Source organism: Vidua chalybeata, chromosome Z, assembly GCF_026979565.1.
Source record: "Vidua chalybeata isolate OUT-0048 chromosome Z, bVidCha1 merged haplotype, whole genome shotgun sequence".
Taxonomy (NCBI): Eukaryota; Metazoa; Chordata; class Aves; order Passeriformes; family Viduidae; genus Vidua; species Vidua chalybeata.
In genome coordinates this window covers 66,776,972-66,797,301 of record NC_071570.1, presented here as the reverse complement: position 1 = coordinate 66,797,301, position 20,330 = coordinate 66,776,972, and the positions used below count along the sequence as shown (strand labels likewise).

The 20,330-nt window shown below is 47.0% G+C and overlaps 1 protein-coding gene across 2 annotated transcripts; it reads right to left on the bottom strand.

Moving 5' to 3' along the window:
* Positions 1-1,415: 1,415 nt before the first annotated feature.
* Positions 1,416-11,329, bottom strand: LOC128782107 (serine/threonine-protein kinase PAK 3-like). Of its 2 annotated transcripts, none has more exons than XM_053932264.1 (11): positions 10,997-11,329; positions 10,462-10,578; positions 9,923-10,088; positions 9,559-9,622; positions 8,803-8,851; positions 7,961-8,073; positions 7,217-7,334; positions 6,280-6,379; positions 5,637-5,833; positions 3,020-3,157; positions 1,416-1,644 (listed from the first exon to the last, which is right to left on the bottom strand). In XM_053932264.1, exons 1-11 carry the CDS (start codon positions 11,249-11,251, stop codon positions 1,555-1,557), a joined length of 1,407 nt encoding a protein of 468 aa, XP_053788239.1. In that variant the 5' UTR covers positions 11,252-11,329; the 3' UTR covers positions 1,416-1,554. The 2 variants fall into 2 exon arrangements, with proteins under 2 accessions (XP_053788239.1, XP_053788240.1); XM_053932265.1 differs by having other exon boundaries at positions 10,471-10,578.
* Positions 11,330-20,330: the final 9,001 nt, after the last annotated feature.

Genomic DNA, 20,330 nt, shown 5'->3' with positions numbered 1-20,330 from the left:
AAACACAGCCAGATAGAGATGCGATAAATTAAGATGATTTGTGCTAATAATTGTAACCATATTGATATTTTAGAAAATATTTGTGTAATAGAGGAAAGTGATATGTAATTAGTGTCACAAAAGAGATGTTCACAGATGTTCATAAGATCCAGGATGGAGTATTGAGCTATTTTAGCACAAACAGCCTTGGGAAGGACAAAGTTGGGAAAAACTCCAAGAGCGGAATTGACATTGAGACAAATAAAAGTCCAGGCAACTTCTTCTTAGGCAAGAACAGCCTTGAAGACAAATAAGTTGATATAATTCCAGACAGAGAACCCAAAACAGGAACATAATGCTTACTTATATAACACCAAGCTCCATGTGCATGCGCAACCTGCCAGGTTATTCAGAGGACAGCCAGGAAGACCATCGGCCTTCATCCAAGAAGACCCCTGAAGAGTCCAGAAGACCCCCCAGCAACAACGGGAACATGCGCTGTGTAATATAGTGACGTAGACTTCAAGAATCAAAACTGGGAGGAGATTTACAGGAACTATTGATGAATATGTATTAGCACACAGTATAGAAGTTGTGCTTGGATTCTTTTGCCTTTTGTACGTGCGGCAGGCTGAGGGGTCCTCCCCATACCCCGGTTGGTTTTGCTTATGCTTTATCAGAACCACTGCCAAATTTCTATTTGTAACTACTTCATTATATTTGATTTTATTATTATTTTATATTTTTTATACTTCAGTTAAAACTGCTGCTAAATTTTAAATCTTGCAGTTTATTAAACTTGACATATGGCACCTCATTCATGACACCAGGAAGAGGCACGCAGGGCCGGGCTGCTGCCTCCTGCAGCTACAAGGGCCTCCTGGCAGCCTGCCTCTGCCGAGGCTCAGGCTGCTCCGGGCTCTGCCGGGGCTCTGCTGTGGCTCCAGCCCGGGCAGGGCCGGGCCCGCTCTCACCTCACAGTCGCTGACAGCTCTGCAATGCAGGAGACCTTTCAGAGCACCCTCTCTGATCTTTCTGCTTTCTCAGCTGAGCAAGGCTCTCCTCCAGCCAAAGACATTGCACTTAGGGATACAAATCCAAGTGCAGGCGCCCAAATGCTCTGGAGTCACAGCTGAAGGCCTGCATCTGCACAGGATGTTTTTGCTTCCCCACTCCCACTTTGTTTTTTCCTGTTAATGCCATTGCCATTTCTGCCTCAACTAGAAGTGCCCCAGATGTGCCAAAAGGGACCAGTGTGCTGTATTCCAAAGGCAGTGTGGTCTGGAGAGGATGAATGAAGGAGAGCCTTCTCCACTTACAAACCATACCAAAGAAGCCATAAGTGTTTCTTAGCAACCAATAAAAAACAACTGGCAATTCAGAAGGAAATTGAGTTGAGCTTTCTGAAGGGGTCAGAAGGAGGGGAATCATCCAAATGAGTTGATGCTTCAGAAACTTTATTTAATTATAATCCTACTCTATAAACCTATACTACAAAACTACTCAACAATCCTACTCTAGAGTCCTACTCTACAACCCTACTCTAACTTGGTTATGGAGATAATATCTTGATTGTTACATTCTTGTCTTCTTCTTCTCCTTCTTCACCGAGTTGATGAGTGGTACCAGGGTGGACGCTGGCTTGGCTGATGTTACAAATGGATGCTGTCCACAGGGAAAAAAAAAACCAAACCAAACAACAAAGAACAGTGAATCATGACTTTCCAAGCTCAGTGCTTCACAGACTCAATCAGGATTCCTCTGGTACTTAGAAAGACCCAGAAAGAGGAGTGACGGGGACATCTGCTCCCCTGTCATCCTGTGCAGGACCTTGCCATCACAGGCAAACCTGGCCCAGAATCCCACTTATCCCTTTACTCTGGTTTCTCCATCTTGCTGGGATTTTTGCCCTGCCAGTGCTCTAGAAATGGTGCTTTCTGTCCCTGGGGTTTCTTCCTTTCAGGAAACTCCAATGACCCACATAGGTCCCTGTCTTTGAGAGACAGGCACCGTGCTAATTTCCACAAGGAGACAGAGCAGTGTCTACCTTTGCATGCCCTGCCCCTCCTGTGCTGGATGGCACCTTCCTTCCCAGCAGGGCCAGCCGAGTGGCGCTGGCTGCTGCAGTTCCCTCTCTGCCACACAGCCTGGCAGTAAGCCTGGGCCAGTTCCCCTCTGCCTGAGCGTGCCAGGCAGCAGATGGGGCTGGGACAAGTGCCTCTCAGCTGCCACTGTCTGCGTGCCAGAAACCTCTAAGGGTGGGGAGCACAAACCGGGGCCCCTCAGAGGCTCACAGTGAGCCCCCCACAGCCCCTCCTGCCCACAGCCAAATCTCTCCAGACTGCTCTGCCAGGACTGGCTTCCTTGGGTTCCTCCACCACCATTTCATGGCTGTGTACCCTGCATTGCTGTACTTCAGTTCTTTTGCCATTAGATAAAACGGAACAACCCACCAAATTACAAAACAGGGTGACAGAAACAGCCAGAAAACAGAGCACCTGTCCTCTGAGGAAATGCGGAGAGAGGTGGAGTTATTCAGCTTTGTGAAGAACAGGCCCCAGGGGGACTTTATTGCCACTTTCCAAGACTTCAGTGTCTTTGAAGAAAATGGGGGACATCTTTTTTAACATGGCCAATTACAATAGAATGTGGGCAAATATTTTTAAGCAAAATGGGGATCAAGTCAGAGTAAGTCTGAGGAAGAACTTGTTTACTCAGAGCATGGTGCAACACCGGCACAGGTTGTCCCAAGAGCTTGTAGGTGCCCCATCCCTGCAGGTATTCCAGGTCAGGTGGGAAAAGGGCTCTGAGCAACCTGACCTCTTTAAAGATGTCCCTGCTCATTGCAGGACACTTGGACCAGATGACCTTCACAGGGCCCTCCCAGCCCAGCCCAGTCTAGGGTGCTTCACCGTTTTCATTTGAAAAGCACCAGGAGTGGAGGTGAGGAGGAAGGGGGCTCATCTGATGCCTTGGACCTCAGTGGAGGAGGAGCCCATCCCTCAGACACTCTTTCACCTGCAGCCCCTTTGCATTTTACCTGCAGGAGCTCCTTGGCAGACCAGCGCCGCGCCTCGTCTGTCTGCAGGCAGCAGCTCAGGAAGTCACGCAGCCAAGGTGAGAATCGGTTGGGCTGCTGCAGCTTTGGTGTCCCTCGTATGGCTATCAGGAGTTGAGCCTGCAGGAAAAGGAAACACCAGGCTCCAGCTGCTTCTTTCCCATCTGTAGCTGCTCTCTCAGATCCCATTGTTTAAGCTCCACTCTGCAGAAACTGCCTTGGCAGAGACCCAGAGATGACTTTCCTTTACCAACCAAAAACCCAAACCCCGATGCAGCCACATCTTTTCCAACATTCATCAGATCTTGCCTGCAGCTGATTTCATTGCCTGAGCTAGTGTGTGGGAACTACATCAGCAAAGGAAAAATGTTTCCTTCTTGGAGGATTCGCACCAGCTTGACGGGCTTTTGAGAAGACGGACTCTGCTATACTAACTAACTCTACTGTTTCCAAGGATTAGTACATGAAAGGCATCTCTGCAGTGCTTGTTGGTCCCTTAAGCACAGTGGTCATAAACCAAAACTCATCAAGCTTCTTGTCCTCTTCTAGAAAACAGTGGTACGTGGAAGGCAAGAAAGGAAATTCGCCAGGTAAGGAAACAAACATTTGGAATCTCATATTCAACATAGACAGTTTAAATTGCCTGCACAAATGTATTGGGATGAAAATGCCTGTTTGGGCACACAGGAGCTACCTGCAGCTCTGTCTCTCAGCTGCAAGTTTCAGCTTCTTTATGTGGCAAAAGGAAACCTTTTCAAGGTCAAGTCAGAAGAAGTGCCATCCCTATGGTCACCCTCTGCTCATTTGGATACTCAAGTCAATGCATTAATGGTGTCCCCATCACAGAAAGTGTCGGGTAAGAAATGGGAGGTTTTGGCAGGCTCTCCATGACACCAGGCTGCGGCCTGGTCTCCATAAAAATGCCCATCACAATACTAACAGCTCTGTGCTGGTGGCACTGAAATAGATGGTGACCAAAAAGACTTTGTTATTATCCTCTTCAACCCAGAGGAAATTTCCAAGCCCAAAACTGCAAACACACTCCCCTTGAGTATAAATAATGATGGCAGCTTTCTTTCCTTTTCCCACACCATCAGGTGTTACAAAGAGAGTTTTATCCTGTCTCTCTGCACCTGAGCTCAGCCACTGGACATGGTGGGGAGCTGGAGTCCTCACTGTCCTTAGAACTGTGCAAGCCAGGGATGGCCCTGCTCCTGTGGTAAAGGAACACAGCACCGGTGTCAACCGCCCACGTTGGATCCCAGCCCCGGGCACCTGGCTGCGAGCTCATCAACTTGTTAAAGTACCCAGAAACAGCCAAGAGTTTAGTGTACAATTCTAACTGCAGTTGGAGAAAAACACATCCTAAACTTATCCAGGCCACCCACACGCATGACTGAACAATGTACAGATGATTTGAAAGCCTGAAAGTTTTGAAGACCCACAGGATTGGGAAAAGATGGTACAGTTTGGAGGAAAATTGATGTGTTGTGGTTAAAAAAAAGAACAAGAAAGCAAAACTGTTGGGGAAGATGAAACAGGAAAACCTTCTAAATATGATTGCCTGGCAAAAGGTTTTTAGAATATGGAAAGTATAAGCGAGATTGAAATGAAAGTAAGCTTTGAGATAGTTACTCGCCTTAGTTACTGAGCAATTGGAAAACAATGGTGCAGCTGGCTGAAGGTAATCCCCTTTTCATTAAACAATACCCTCTGCTTGCAGACAGGTCCAAGGGTCAGAGCAGACCCTACTAGCTTGGCAGAAGGGGTCCAAAGAGTAGTTTTTAGGGTTTAAAATGTAACACAGTATGGTAATGTAATGATTCTTATAGGCTGTAGGTCAGTGCTATAGGATCTGTATCTTGTACTAGATTGGTTAGTGAAAATTAGAATTTTCAGCACAGAAGAAGATTTATTGGGTTGTAACGAGAAATTCCTCGCTCTTTCAGGTCTCTCTTTTGGGCTCCTCTTTCGGGCCTGCTCCGAGCTGTGGCTGGCAGCTCCAAACAGGGCCCCTGCAGCCACGCCCTTTGCAATAAACCAAAAGTTCCAAGACCTGGCTTCAAAGATCTCTCGTCTCCGTCCACCCTGACCGTCCTACCCACCATCGCTCCTACACAAAACTACTGGGGCATTGCTTTGGTGGTTATTTCGTTTTTTCTTTTTCTTTTTCTTTTTCTTTTTCTTTTTCTTTTTCTTTTTCTTTTTCTTTTCCTTTTTCTATAAAATTGAAACTGGGAAGGTCTAACCTCCATTTCTCAGGCTATTTATCACATGTCTAACCTCTCCACTGAAAAATTCTTGTCCTTCAGAGACAGAGCTCCAACATTGTTCAAAAAGCAAGTGAAAAATGTCAGGCATGGCTAGAGGCCAAAATGGCAGGTTTCTGAGCTGGTTACATTTCTGAACTGGTTACCTTCCTCTTCCCTTCTGATGCAACCAAATCGACAGCAGATGCTGATGTGCTGCAGGGACATTTTTAGAAGGGGACCTTGGTGGAAGTGGTGCCAGCAGATGGCAATGGGATTTTGTCCAATGGCACACTGACCATGGGACAGGTGAGAAAGACAAGCAGGATCAGTGAGTATTTGCACCTTACCAAAACAGGAGTTTCATTCTGGTAAGGAACTTCTCGTTCCACCATTTCGATGCCCACGATTCCAACAGACCATATGTCCACTTTGGGGCCATATGGTTGACCTGTCACCACTTCAGGTGCCATCCACCCAGAAGTGCTGGCCACTGAGCTCCGTTGACTCTGCTCAGGGGTGAGCTGAGCAAAGAGGCCAGAGTCAGCTGTGGAGGAAAAAACATACCATGAAAGCCAGCTCAAGTTAGGAAACCAAGCAAAAGAATTCCTCACTCTCAGTCTAAGAATGTGCTGTTGGGTTTCCTGGAGAACTGTCCACGCTCAGTTTCCTTGGGGCTTTAGCCAAGGAAGAATGGAATTGACCACTTCAAAAAAAACTCAGGTGTTTTAAGGCTGCTCACAGTAGTGGCCTTCATTCCCCTGAAGCTTTACATTGTAGCTCCCTCCCTCTGGAAGAGACACACACAGAGCAATGCCACTCTTGAATTCTCGTGGTTCCTCATACCTCTGTGCACGTTGCAACTGTGTCATCAGCTCACCGTGGGGTGCCCTGCACTGCCACCAGCACCATTTTTGGGGAGCTGGAAGTCACTCAAAGCAGCCCCACAGCCCACATGCCTGGAATGCTGCACCTGACCAAGAATATACTGACCCAGCTTGACAGAGCCGTCGGTTCTGAGAAGGATGTTGCTGCTCTTCACATCTCGGTGGATCACGAGGTTTGAGTGAAGAAATTCCAGGCCTTGCAGGCACTGAGAGAGAAAACAGAAACAGGAGGGCAAAAATTAGTGATGTGATTTCATTACACAAGAAAGGAAACAGCTCTAAAGATTGCCTCTGCAGGGGAATGGCGAGTAATGGCAGAACACAGTGCCATTGAGAGGAAGAGCTTGCTGCTCCACCACTTGCAGAGCAGGACCTTTCTAAGGAAAGGCATGTCAGCTTTTGAAAAAGACACAGCACTGTTGTAGACTGTCCCCTGCAAACCAGCCAGGATGGCTGCTGCTGCTGTGGATGTGCTTTCTCCATGCATAGGACAAAGGAGGGTTTTGCCAAGGAAGAAAAAGTCCCTCCCTTTGGTGTGAAGTGGATCACTTTGGGGTGGGAGGCTGCATGACAAAGGTTTTGTTGCTGGCCTCAGCACAGACTTGGAAGTATCACAACAGTCACCTTCCTGAAGCAAGGAGCATTTTGCCTGCACTACTGTCCTTTTCAGTTGAGGACTGTGAGAAATGAGTCTTTTTTCTTTGCGGATCATTTCAAATCCTGCCACCAGCACCTTTGCTTTTACAAGCAAGGAATGCAGTGCAGACAGGCTGGAGATTAAAGTTTAGGGAGGCAAGGTGGAGAACAGCAAATACAAATACAAGAGACAGAGTGAGAATACAACAGTAGGAGATATGAGTACAAGAACTGAGTACTGTGAGTGCAGGGGCACTGGCAGGCATTTCACTTGAGAGGCTTTTACTTGCCCATAGCATACCAGCAACACAGAAACAAAGCTTGGCACATGAAATCACTCCAGGTCTGAGCCCTGTTTCCCAGACAATCCTGCTCAAGCCCTGGGCAGCACAGGTAGGATTGCTGACCTCCCGACTGATGGCTGCCATCTCGTCTTCAGACAGGTAGGTCTTGCTGATGACATCGCTCAGAGTGCCTCCATCCATGTACTCCATGACCAGCCAGAATTGCTTATCCACACGGTAGCTGAAAGAAGGAAACGAGCATGGAGATAAACATGCATGGCTAGGTTCTTTTCTTGATTGATTCTTGTTTCCAAGTCCCTTTGTGACAAGGACAGAATGAAAGGAATAGACATTCCCTCTAGGCTGTGCATTGTTTGCAATCTGTCTCAAGAAGAAAGGCACAGCTGTGAAAAAAGGAGATGTCTTCAATAGCCAGCAAGTAAAAACTGCAGTTTAGGAACAGATCAAAAACCTGTCAAACTGTGTATTTCTGGAAATAAGCACCAGGTCTTCCTGGCATGCAAAGCAATGGAAAAGAGGGGACACAATCCAAGGGAAATCCATGTTAGTTTATCTGGACGTAAGAGGACTCTTGAAAAAAATCAAGCCCCAAAATAATGTGGTGGTTGTGAACTTACAGGCTATTGATTTAGTAAGATATGAGTGATGCAGGTTTTTGAATAAATTTCAAACTCTGTGTACCAGGGAACACTCATGCAGACAAGATGCACTCTCTTCCCATCCACTGGAGATGAGCAGAGCAATAATAATTAACCAATAATTACAGCTCTATTTTCTGCCAGTGAACAAAATGGAATTTTACTTTGCAAGTTTGCAATATGTAAACAAATATTCACAACAACTCACCTATCTAAATAGTTGACCAGGTTGGGATTCTCATTTGTCTTCATGACCATGAGTTCATTGACTTTTAGCTCCTTCTTCCTCAGTTCTTGGAGATTTATTTTCTTTATGGCCACCTAAAATGACATTGAAAATCAGTAACTTGAGAAGTTGGCGGCACAAGACCACAAGGCACATGGAGCGAGTGATTTTGCAGTGACACAGCCGAGCTGTGCCAAATTGCAGTAATTAGGAACTGACATTGCAACAGCCCATTTCTCTGCTCCCTTGGAGGCCAGTTACAGGACACGTGGCCACTGAGGTTTTGCCTTGTCCACTTGGTAACTGTGGTGTCTCAACTATCACCCACAAAGCTCTGAGCACACTCCCTGCTGCTTTGTCTGGGATTCAGAAGTAATCCATGCCTTAATACTCTGTGGATACATCTTGGGCTATGGGCAGGACTTAGGGCTTTTAGGGACACCATGCAGATCTCTCTCTACGTGCAGTTCCCAAGTGCAGCACTGCAGGTGGCTAAGGAACTCCCAGTAACTTTCAGATGCATTTGCTGGCAAGCAGAAGTGAGAATTCAGGACTCTGAAGCCGTAGCCCCAAAGAGCAGTGAGACGCTCAAAGGCACCACCTTTGTTTTAGCAATGGAGAGCAAATGAGCACATCCTTCTCTGAAAGGAACTGCTGCCCTCCTTGCCTTCCTTCTAGCAGCTGAGAAAGGCAAAGACTGTCCCAAATGTATTTTGCAGGCTGGTAGCAGTCTGTGCTTCTTGTGCCTTTTCAGCACAGCTCTACTCAAAGCTTCAGCCACAGCTGCTCGCACCAGAGGATCTGCGGGAGATGTTGACATTTACCTGTTCTCCTGTGGCATTGTCAAGCGCTCTGCAAACATCTCCAAAAGTCCTAGAAACAAAATAGTAGCAAAGAAAGGAGAAGACATTTAGATCTTGCAGTGAAAGCCAGCCCACAGAGGAGATCTCTGCTGCAAATGCCTAAAACCTGCCGGATGCAGGCGGGCTCTGCCCAAAGGCAGATGATGCATTTTCCTCTCAAGTGCATGGGCACTGGGCCTGTCCCTGAGCGTTGCCGTTTACTGCCTCAGCTCCTAAGGAGAGCTCCTTCTTTCATCTTGGGTTTCAGGTTCTAAACTGTGCAGTTTTTATCCTGACCATGGAGTATTTCCTTCTGCAATCTTCTGGAAAGGAATGTTCCTGAGAACTGTTATCTGACAGCTATCAGGGAGTATCTTGCTCTTTCAGGCAAGCAAGTTTCTTCCCCTTTTATTAGTGTGGCTGTATGATTTGGAGATATACAAAAATGCTCAGGAAATTAACACAGAACTGTCCTACACTTGAGAGACAAAGAGATCTTCCAGGTCCTGTTCCTTGCTGCAGGCAAGAACTTGGCAGCATGGAGGTGTCTCTGACAATGCCTTCTGGGCACACTCACGAATTTGGAGCAGCACTGAGAGAATGGGACAATCTATCCCCAGTGTCTGAACATGGGGATAGATGTCTGTTTGCAGCTGTTCTGACTTCACACTGGATAGATATTCCACCAGAAAAACACCTGGCCCATGGTTATGTAGAAGTGACTGTGGTTGGACTCACCCTCTGCCAATATATTCCAGTTCCGTGTATTTCATCACAGGGTTTTCCATGTTCACTATTTTCCCTGAGGGAAACAAAATGCAAGATGCTCACTTTAAAGCAGAGATCCCAGCTTCCAGGAGATTCAAAAGGCAGAGCCTGGAGCTTTGAACCCTTTGTGGTCGGCTGGGTAACAACAACAACCAGACAGACAGCTCTGCAGCACAGGTGGCCAGCACAGAGACTGATTTTCTACAGCAGTTCCTGTGGGGAAATGTCTCTAAATGTCCCTGGGACACCAAACTCAGGAAAAACATTTGGTACAGCTATGCTGACACCTGCACACAATACACTGTCCCTCAGACAAGAAATACAGCAGACGTACTCCGTAGCTCCAGGGAGTCATCCTTGATCTCCTGTTGCTGAGCAGCAGCTGGGTCAGCACTGGAGATGAGCAAACCGCCCCGGCTCCGCTTCTCAGGTTGGAGAGCAAAGGCTCCTTTAGGCAATGTTGCTGCTGCAGCAGGTTTGGTGACAAAGCCCTTGTAGATCTGGGACAAGAAATGAGTTTATGTCAGAAAGGTGGCTGGCAGAGATTAGCCTGAGATTCCATTTCAAATGCAAGCCCTTAGGAAGGTGCTGTCAGCAACATGCAGGGCTCTTAAGTGGGTTGTTTTCTGATGTCAATTCTCAAACTGGATGGGTCAAAACCAAAGGCTAGTTCTACTCGAATGGATGGCCAGATTCATGGTCCATTTTCATGGATTTTCTGAAGGATCACTGCCACAATGACCATTCTACTTCCTCTCAAGGATTCCTTTCCCCCTCCAAGGGCTTCAGACACACTTGCAGCTCCTTGTTCAAATGTTCTACCTCCCCCCACTGTGTCCTCTTTTCCTGCACCATCTTCAGGTCATGCTCAACCTGTAGCACCTTTGGTGGGGACAGTTCCTCTGCCTCACACCAGCCTCGGGGCTCTTCATTGCCACTCATTTGCCAGAAGTCTTTGCCGGCTGCCCGGTGAGATGTCAACACTTGCACCTCAAGTCAAACAGAACAAAGCAGTCAGAGACTACAGCTTGTCCCTGTCAGTCAAGAGTCACTGACTGTGAGGAAAGAACAGATTTACAAGGGATACAGACAGCTTGTTTCAATCCTCCATCTGGGTCACCATATTCCCCTGTAAAAACACCTCAAGAAACAAGGAGAGCAGGAACAGGCCTGCAGGAATCAATTTGGATGACTGCTGGCCAAAAGGCCAAAGGACAAGTCCCACTGTCCAGGGCAGCAGCTGAGATTCAGCACACCAGGAAATGTCCTTCCAAGTGACTGTGATACACACTAGAGCAGGATGGCACTCAGAGGCATCACCCCGCTCCCTGCTGCTCTGCACTGGGAAGGCCAGAAGGGCAGAAACCACCAGTTTGGTGACTGCAGTGGCTATCCCTCTTTCACTCACTTGCTTTTGTAGAGCCTGAGGGAGGGGATTAAGTTTTTCTCTGACAATTTTCATTTCTTCCTCCTGCCTCTTCGCCCTTGCCTTGATCTTAGCGTGAGCTTTCTGAAACTCTGTGTCCAGCTGTTCCTTCAAATTCTGTAAAATACGAGAGAGAGGATCTTTCATGAGTGGAGTGGCTGCCACTCTTTCACTCACCTGGTTTTGTTGATCGCCCCTCTGCTGATGGAGATTCATCTCCTCTTGAATTCTTCTCATGTCTTCCTGATTCCTCTTCTTCACTTCCGTGATGGGACTCTGAGCTTCGGGCAGCTCTGCCTGTGGCTCTGCCTTGATGCTCTGTACACACAAATGCAGAGCAAGTGACTGGGAGCTGCCATAAGGCTCAGCTTTTTCCTCTTGCAGCCTCAAAATCACATTTATTCAGCCACTTCTTTCTGCTTCCCTACCCACACCTGCTTCCAATGGAACCCTCTTGTCCCAGTGCTGATCTCTGCAGATTCCAAGGCTCTGTGCTTTCAGTGCCTCTGGGACTCCTGGCCTCCTCAGTCCCAAGAGCTCTGTTTTATGCCCCTCTTCCTGCCCTTTCCCTCTGACACCTGGCGAGTCAGGCTTACCTGGCCATTCTCCTGTGGCTCTTCCACCTGCTGCCTGAGCTGCTCTTCCTGCTCTCGGGCTCTCAGCTCTCCCTGAGTCTGGCATGGCATCTCTGATAATGCAATCTGTTCCTGCACTTTCTCTGGAAGGATCTGCACAGAAAGCAAGAGAAGATGGGTTTCAACTTTCCATATGACATTTGTGGGCCAAGATTCAAGGACTGATGGGCTCACACGTTCCCAAAGCACTGTGCTGCTGCTCTCCTGGGTCATTCTCTGCCAGTGGGGAGGCACAGATTCCAAAGTGACCCTGACTTTACAATCAGGGGCCATCTGGGGTTGAAGCTCCAACAGCCTCTCAGGCAGCTGACAGGGAAGGTGTGGCATTTCTCAAGGGTCTGGTGAGGGCCTCCCTCTGCTCCTGCCATGTCCTGTTTGTCTTTCAGTAGTGACTGACACCCAGCCCAGTCCCACAGCTCCATCCTGGCTCTGCAGGTGGCTTCCTGGGTGAGCTCACCCTTTATGATGGACACTTCTGGAGTTCATGTTCTCTTCACCACCTAAAACATGGAATTCTTCCACCTCTCTGGGACAGGCAGAAAATTAAAGAATTAACTGGGGGCTTCAAGAAGAAGAGGCTGGGGGAGGAAAACAGCTTTGAGGGGAAAAAACAACCATATCTGGAGGGGAAACAGCTATGCCTCTCAGAATCAGTCAACAGAACGTGTCTCTAATCCTCTCCTGAAAGGGATGCTTTAGGTGAACTTAGCACCTCCAACTGCTTTAGACCAGAGCCAAGAAGATTCAATTATGCAAATGATAGATAGATAGATAGATAGATAGAGAGAGAGAGAGAGAGAGAGAGAGAGAGAGAGAGAAAGATAGAACTCACTCTTATAATCTCTCTTTACTATCGTTTCTGTTCCTACACACACTTGGTAGCCATTGCCCTGATCAGCAGCAATCCTGAGATTGCTCTCCTGCTGCTTCAATAAACCACACTCGCAGGGAATCTGGAGCATTTAGGTCCTTATAGAATGGAATCAGATCCAGAGCATTGCACTGGGAATGGCACTCTTGCAGCATCTGTGCTCAGCCAAGTGCTTCTCTTGGACTTGACGAGGCTGAGAGTGCTAAAGGGGCTGTAATCAGAAATAAAGCCCAGCCGCTCCCAGCTCCTCTGATCTCTGAGGACCAGCTGGAATGCAAGAGCATTGATTTCCTGCTCAATTCCCAAACACCACGTTTACTGATTCCCTGGGCTGCAAAAAGGCAGAGGTACTGTCAATACGAACGCAAAGTACAAGGCCCTATTGACTGGCCTGGCACCAGAACAGCTCCTTCTGCACCAAGCTCACAGCCCCAAACAATGTGTTCTCATGCAAAAATACTGCATCCTCCAGAAATGTCAACTTACAAAAGAAAAAGCAAGCAGAATCTCAACAAGTGCTGGAAAAGGGCAGGAAAGATGGAGGAAAATGGCCTTCCCTTGCTGAAAAATGAGAAACTGAACAGGACTTCTCCTCCTAATGAAGGAAGAAACCACAAGATGAAAGAGTGACCAAATCAAGTGTCAAAAGCACTTGTCAACTGTGAGAGGATATTTCCAGAAAAATTCCATTTATAGAGAGCACTATCTTCCAGGGATTTATGGAAGTGTGCCTGAAGGGCCCTGACGAGCCTCCCGTTGTCCAGGCTAAAGCTCCCCCAGCACCTCCTCTTTGGCCTTGCGCTCCACAGCCTTCCCCAGCTCCCGTGTCCTCCTCTGCACACGCTCCAGCCCCTCAAGGACTTTCTGCATCACAGGGGCCCACAACTGGGCACAGCACTGCCAGCTGTGGCCGCAGCGCTGCCCAGCCCAGGGGGACGCTCACTGCCCTGCTCCTGCTGCCCCACTCTTGCTGACACAGGCCAGGACGCCCTTGGCCTTCTTGGCTCCCTGGCCACGCGCTGGCCCACCTTCAGCTGCTCTTGACCGGCACCCCTGGGTCCTTTGGGCCCACGCAGCTCCCCCACCACAAAGTTGCCCCTTTGACTTCAAATACAGCACCCACAATTCCAAGATGCCCTTCCTCTTCTCAGCAACACAAGACAGCAGTCAAGGACTTGCAGCTTCACCCCCACCCGAGGCACTAATGCCATTTCCAAAGCTGCAGGCTTCATCCCAAAAGGCATCCACAGAGACTTGCCCCTTCTGCTTTTTGCCTGACAAGAAGCCTTGCCAACGAGGCACTTGCTTTTTTTGGCCACACCCCACAAGAATGGCCTGCCCCAGCTTCATGGACAACGCAATCATCTCCTTGCAGCTTATCAAAAGCCAAAAGACCGCAGGGTCATCCGAGACTGTACAAGTGAAGAACTGCTCCAGAAAACTGCAGAACACTTCCACAAGACAAACACACCAGGACTCTTTCCCTGCTTCTAGGCCTGCAGATGCCTTGCAGCTCCTCGTTCTAACATTCTCCCTCCTTCCATGGAATTCTCTTTTCCTGCACCATCCTCGGGATGTGCTTATCTGTGGAAATGCCCCTGTTCCTAAGAGACAGGAATTTGATCCTACCCCTCTTATGTTGCTCCCTCCCTTGACACGAACCCGAACTCCACCCCGCGATACCCTAGAAAAACCCCACGGTCCTGCCTTAGCCTGGTCTTTTCTCTCCATCCCATCCCTCCTTCTCAGGGGTAATAAATGGATTCTCAAGCTTTCTGAAACGACGATCCGTCTCGTTTGTTCCCATGGCCGGTGCCGGCAGCTGCACCCTCCCTGACACGAGGAACCCAGTTGCAACATACTGCAACAGTCCATATCAAATAATTCATAAATTTGAAAGAAGTCAACCAGAAAAGATGCCTTTTCTCCCCCTGAATTTACAAATTTTGCAAAAATGTAAAAAAAAAAAAAAAAAAAACCTACAATAACTAAATAATTGTAATCTCTACATTCTCTGGCCTTTTTCATCCTTTATTCATGAATCTGTAGTTCCCACAGTTTAAGCTTTTCTCTGGTAGAACATCACCACCTAGCGATCATGTCTGCTTACAGAAGCTTCCTGAAAGCTGATTAGAACCTGAAAACAGAAGGCTAATAGGGAAGAGAAAAAGAAAATTTAAGTGAGGAAAAATCCTTTTTTTTAATTTACGTTGGAAACAGATCCTAAGGAAGATTAAATAGGATGTTCAATAGAAATGTAGGAAGATTTTTAAAGACTGATTAATTGATTAAGAATTAAGTAACAATATTATTTGGGTAAGAAAATTTATCCTTTTAATCGACATTCGCTCAGATCAATTTGTTTCATTGGTATCAGATAAAATTAGAATTAAATTTACATGTAAAATATTAAGAAAGAGGAAATTCAGACATTTTCAGGAAAACCCTCCCAGTAGAGAGAGCTATTAAGTGGAAATAGCGTCTTGATTACAGTTCTCTCCTAAAACTAGGCTAGTACACATCATAGAATTAAACCCCATATTTACCAGCATCTCATATAATCCAATGGATATGTTTCTTCAGAATTTTTTTTTCTTCTGATATACCTATGAATCAAGATGGAGGTCTCATTTGTAGATAAGCTTCTCCCAAACAAATCACTTAGTACTGCAATCACTATTAAATTGTCTCTTTCTGTAAGACCATGCCGCCACTCCAGTTATATTCTGTTGAAGTAATTTTATAAGGCAGAAACACAAAATAAAGACTAACTCAGTATATATTTTCTAAATATTAAAAAAAAAAAGGAAACATACCAAATTTTTGAAGATGTGTTCAGAGACTTGTAAAATTAAATGCCATTACTATTTTGAGCGAAATGTAAGTAAAAGATAAGACACATTTAAAAGCCAGCCACATTGAACTGTTCCCTGGAACATTTCTCAAAAGTGGACATACCTGGAGTTTTCAGCTTGTTCAAACAATGAACACAGCTAAAACTAACACAGAGGAGCCACACAAATTGGTCTCAAAAGCAAGAAAGTATTCAGACAATGAAACTACATTGCAGTTAGTTTAACCAGGGAAGAGTCACCTCAAAAGAATTGTCTCTTTTCAGGAAGTTCACTTCAAAATATTCATAAATGCTTTGCCTCTTTAAATACTTGCTAAAACTTATTCTCCCAAATTCTTCTGCTTAGAAGTGCATTGGAAGGATCGTATTTATACCTGTCCTGCCAATAAAGTTCAGTTCCAGGCCTCATCCTGGAGTTCTGTCATTATATTTTCTACACCTGTAAAGGGGAATCTCAAGCAAGAGCTGTAGCAAGGGAAGGTTACAGAGTCCACGACTGTCCTAAGCAGGAGGTGACAAAGGACTGTCCAAAAGGGAAGACAAGACACACCATGCCAAGGTGCAAAGGGAGAGAGGGCAAAGCTTCCAGTACTGCTGCATGAGAGGGGCTCACCCCTTGTGAGGCATAGGCCTTTGGCAAGGTGCCAGTGCAGGGCTGCCAGAGGGCAGCCCATGGCCTCAGCAGGGCTCAGGCCGTCCTCCAGCCCACTTCAGGCAGGCACTCGGGGCTCTGAGGAAGGCCCCACTGCCAGCACTGGGTCAGGCCCCAGAGATGCTGGCTGGCCCTGAGCCTGCTCAGCATCCCACGGGAGCAACACAGGTGGAGAATGCCAGAGGAGAAGAGGCCAGCGTGTGTGTCTCAAACGCTGATAGCCGCGTGGCTGTGGAGGGCGCCAAGGACTCCTGGTAAAAACATGCCAGAGATGCTGGGAGGAACCCAGCACTGTTGGTAATAACTGCACATGAGAAAGAACAAGTTGTGACTGGAGAAGGGGACCATGCCGAGGCAGGACACCACTCCTCTGGGACAAACATCCTTGTTTAGTCACTGGAGGTAAACACAATGCAGTACAGCAAAAGGGCAGGAATGAAGCCAAGATGTGAGCACGGGCTGTAGAGCAGAGTCAAGACCATGCAAGAACCTACCACAAAGCCTCTGACCCATTTCCAGAAAGGTCTGAAAAAATGGACTGTGCATGACAACTAATTGGCATACAAAGCAAGAAACCTGGCTTCCGAGCAGGGAAACCCATCCATAAAAAGGAACCCCATTGAATCCTGGGCAGTGCTCCCAGGACCGTGGACATCTATCTCATCGTCTGCATCAACAATGGAACCAGGAATGACATCTCATCATCTGGATTGATGCGGAACCAGTACTGCTGATCTCTCTTTCTCTCCCCTTTTCTCTCTCTCTCCCTCCCTCTCTTTAACTCACCTCTCCTTTTCTCCCACCTCTTTCACCATACCCCTTTCTCCCAAACCCTCTGCCATGTGTACATAGGGTAGGCTAGGGACTGACGTAGCAATTTCCATGCCAAGTGTGTAGTTTAGAACCAGGGCTAGCAGTCTCTCATGCACTTTTTTTCCCCCTTTCTCTTTCTCTCCCTCTCTTTAATTCATGTTTTCTTTTCTCCTTTCCCTTTCACCCTGCCATTTCTCCCAAACCTTCTGCCTTGTGTGTATAGGGAAGGCTATGGACTAATACAGCACTTTACATGCCAAGTGTGTAGGTTATTAATAAAATTTGGCGAGGTCTTGCAGACTCTGTCACTTTTGCGGTTCCTTTTGATCACAAACATTTACGAGTCTTGGCTGCTTCCTTCCCCGTAACGGGGGATTCACAAGGGGGTGGTTTCACCGTGGACACACTAATATAAGTTCTGTCTCAAGAAGTTTTCCTGCCATTTTTGGTCATCTCCTGGACCAGTCCTGCAGGAGAGGACCACAGAGATGCCAGTGGAGGAGAAGATGATCCCCAGCTGTTGGGGCAACCGCAGTGAGCAGGGAAGAGCCACAAGCTCTCCGAGCTTGGGGGCTGCTCTGTGCCGCACCTCATCCCATGGCACATACACAGTGCACAGGAGCCGTATTCCTGTACGAGTCTCCCGTGTGGTCTCCACTGGGATCCAAAGGCCCAGCCAGCAGTCAGCTGCCACACAGGACCAGGCACAGAGCGTGCCTGTGGCAGTTCCCCTGGGCAAGAAGGACCCAGAAATGCCTTTGCCCAACGTGGAGGAGAACATCAGCAGGACACGTCTGCCAGGCCCTGAGAAGAATGAGAAGAATCTGAGTGTCATCTCCCAGACAGAACCTTCTCATGTGCTGAAGGCCAGCAGCCAGGTAGGCTGTTGTGCATCCCAGGAGACCTATATCAAATACTGGAGCTGTATCACAGAAAATATTCCTCACAAGAAACTACCAGGATCAAATTATTTGGACTACCTCCCAGACATTACTTCCCAGTTGGATCTGGCACCCTTTTCTACACCTGATACATCCTGAGGAACCTTTAGCAGGCATTTTTTAAGCTTTCACCACACCTCTCTAAGAAGGTCTGCTTGTTTTGCCTGACACAGTAGGCCACTTCTCACATTACACTTCATTTAGGCCTTGGATCACCACCAAATAGTAGACAGCTGATTTTTTTCCTCTAATTTAAGACCTCCAGAAGCAGTGTATCAGCCAGATTCACCCCTTCTGTATTTGGTACTAATTACCTGTAATCCAGCAAAACAGAGTATAAAAGCTCAGCTGCAGCAGGAGTCACAGACTACAGGCAGGGCAAGGAAAGACAGAGAAATCTATTTTAATGAACACAACAAGCTGGAACCATTGTGAAACTCAGCTTCTCTCCAGCTTGGATCTAGATCTTAGCTCCATGCTGTACTTATCCTCACTTGCAATTAAAGCAAGGAGGTCCTTATGATCTTCCAAATTCAGAGATACTATCTTGTTTTAGCTATGTTACTCAGCACCTTCTCTCCACCAGTAGATGTGAACCAAACCCAAACTTTAACGGTTGCCTTAAACAGTAAATAGATGCATCCCAGGTGTCCCAGAGGCACTGGGAAAGCGCCAGGAGACTGCAGAGTAACTGCAGAGCCACTTCAGGCAAGATCAATACAAAAGGAATTTCGGAAGGAATTTCGGAAGGAAGGAAGGAAGGAATTTCGGAAGGAAGGAAGGAAGGAAGGAAGGAAGGAAGGAAGGAAGGAAGGAAGGAAGGAAGGAAGGAAGGAAGGAAGGAAGGAAGGAAGGAAGGAAGGAAGGAAGGAAGGAAGGAAGGAAGGAAGGAAGGAAGGAAGGAAGGAAGGAAGGAAGGAAGGAAGGAAGGAAGGAAGGAAGGAAGGAAGGAAGGAAGGAAGGAAGGAAGGAAGGAAGGAAGGAAGGAAGGAAGGAAGGAAGGAAGGAAGGAAGGAAGGAAGGAAGGAAGGAAGGAAGGAAGGAAGGAAGGAAGGAAGGAAGGAAGGAAGGAAGGAAGGAAGGAAGGAAGGAAGGAAGGAAGGAAGGAAGGAAGGAAGGAAGGAAGGAAGGAAGGAAGGAAGGAAGGAAGGAAGGAAGGAAGGAAGGAAGGAAGGAAGGAAGGAAGGAAGAAGGAAGGAAGGAAGGAAGGAAGGAAGGAAGGAAGGAAGGAAGGAAGGAAGGAAGGAAGGAAGGAAGGAAGGAAGGAAGGAAGGAATTTCGGAAGGAAGGAATTTCGGAAGGAAGGAATTTCGGAAGGAATTTCGGAAGGAAGGAAGGAATTTCGGAAGGAAGGAATTTCGGAAGGAAGGAAGGAAGGAAGGAAGGAAGGAAGGAAGGAAGGAAGGAATTTCGGAAGGAAGGAATTTCGGAAGGAAGGAAGGAAGGAATTTCGGAAGGAATTTCGGAAGGAATTTCGGAAGGAAGGAATTTCGGAAGGAAGGAATTTCGGAAGGAAGGAATTTCGGAAGGAAGGAATTTCGGAAGGAAGGAATTTCGGAAGGAAGGAAGGAAGGAATTTCGGAAGGAAGGAAGGAAGGAAGGAAGGAATTTCGGAATTTCGGAATTTCGGAATTTCGGAATTTCGGAATTTCGGAATTTCGGAATTTCGGAAGGAAGGAAGGAAGGAAGGAAGGAAGGAAGGAAGGAAGGAAGGAAGGAAGGAAGGAAGGAAGGAAGGAAGGAAGGAAGGAAGGAAGGAAGGAAGGAAGGAAGGAAGGAAGGAAGGAAGGAAGGAAGGAAGGAAGGAAGGAAGGAAGGAAGGAAGGAAGGAAGGAAGGAAGGAAGGAAGGAAGGAAGGAAGGAAGGAAGGAAGGAAGGAAGGAAGGAAGGAAGGAAGGAAGGAAGGAAGGAAGGAAGGAAGGAAGGAAGGAAGGAAGGAAGGAAGGAAGGAAGGAAGGAAGGAAGGAAGGAAGGAAGGAAGGAAGGAAGGAAGGAAGGAAGGAAGGAAGGAAGGAAGGAAGGAAGGAAGGAAGGACAACTCTGTTGTCTGCGGACGGACAGACAGCGAGACAGAGATCTCCTTTGCTTTTTTAGTTAGTTTTAGCTAGCTGAGGCAAAGTTCCCCAGACTGTAGCTTTTCCTTTTCTTTAGACTTGCTCAAACCTGCTCTGGACTAAACACCAAAAAGGACAACGGCAGCACGCACCGTTTTTCTAAGTTTGTCCCTCTTTTAAAACAACAAAAAGTTTCATTATTTAATATTGTTTATGTTTTCTTATTTAATAAACAGGTTTTTTCCACTTTTCTCCAAAATAATTTTTTCCCAAACCAGTTAAAAAGAAAAGCCAATTAAATCTACCTTCTAAAAGAACCCCTTTAAAAATTCTCTCCCAAATTTACCCTAAACCATAACAAATACACTCTGTTACAAACCTTAAAAAAGCCCCTTGAATGGTAATTGTGAGAGATTAATTAAAAGACATCCTTTATGGTCCAATTCTAGAAGGTATATTTGAAGTGGGAAAAACAAGTGATAATTTCTGGAGATTT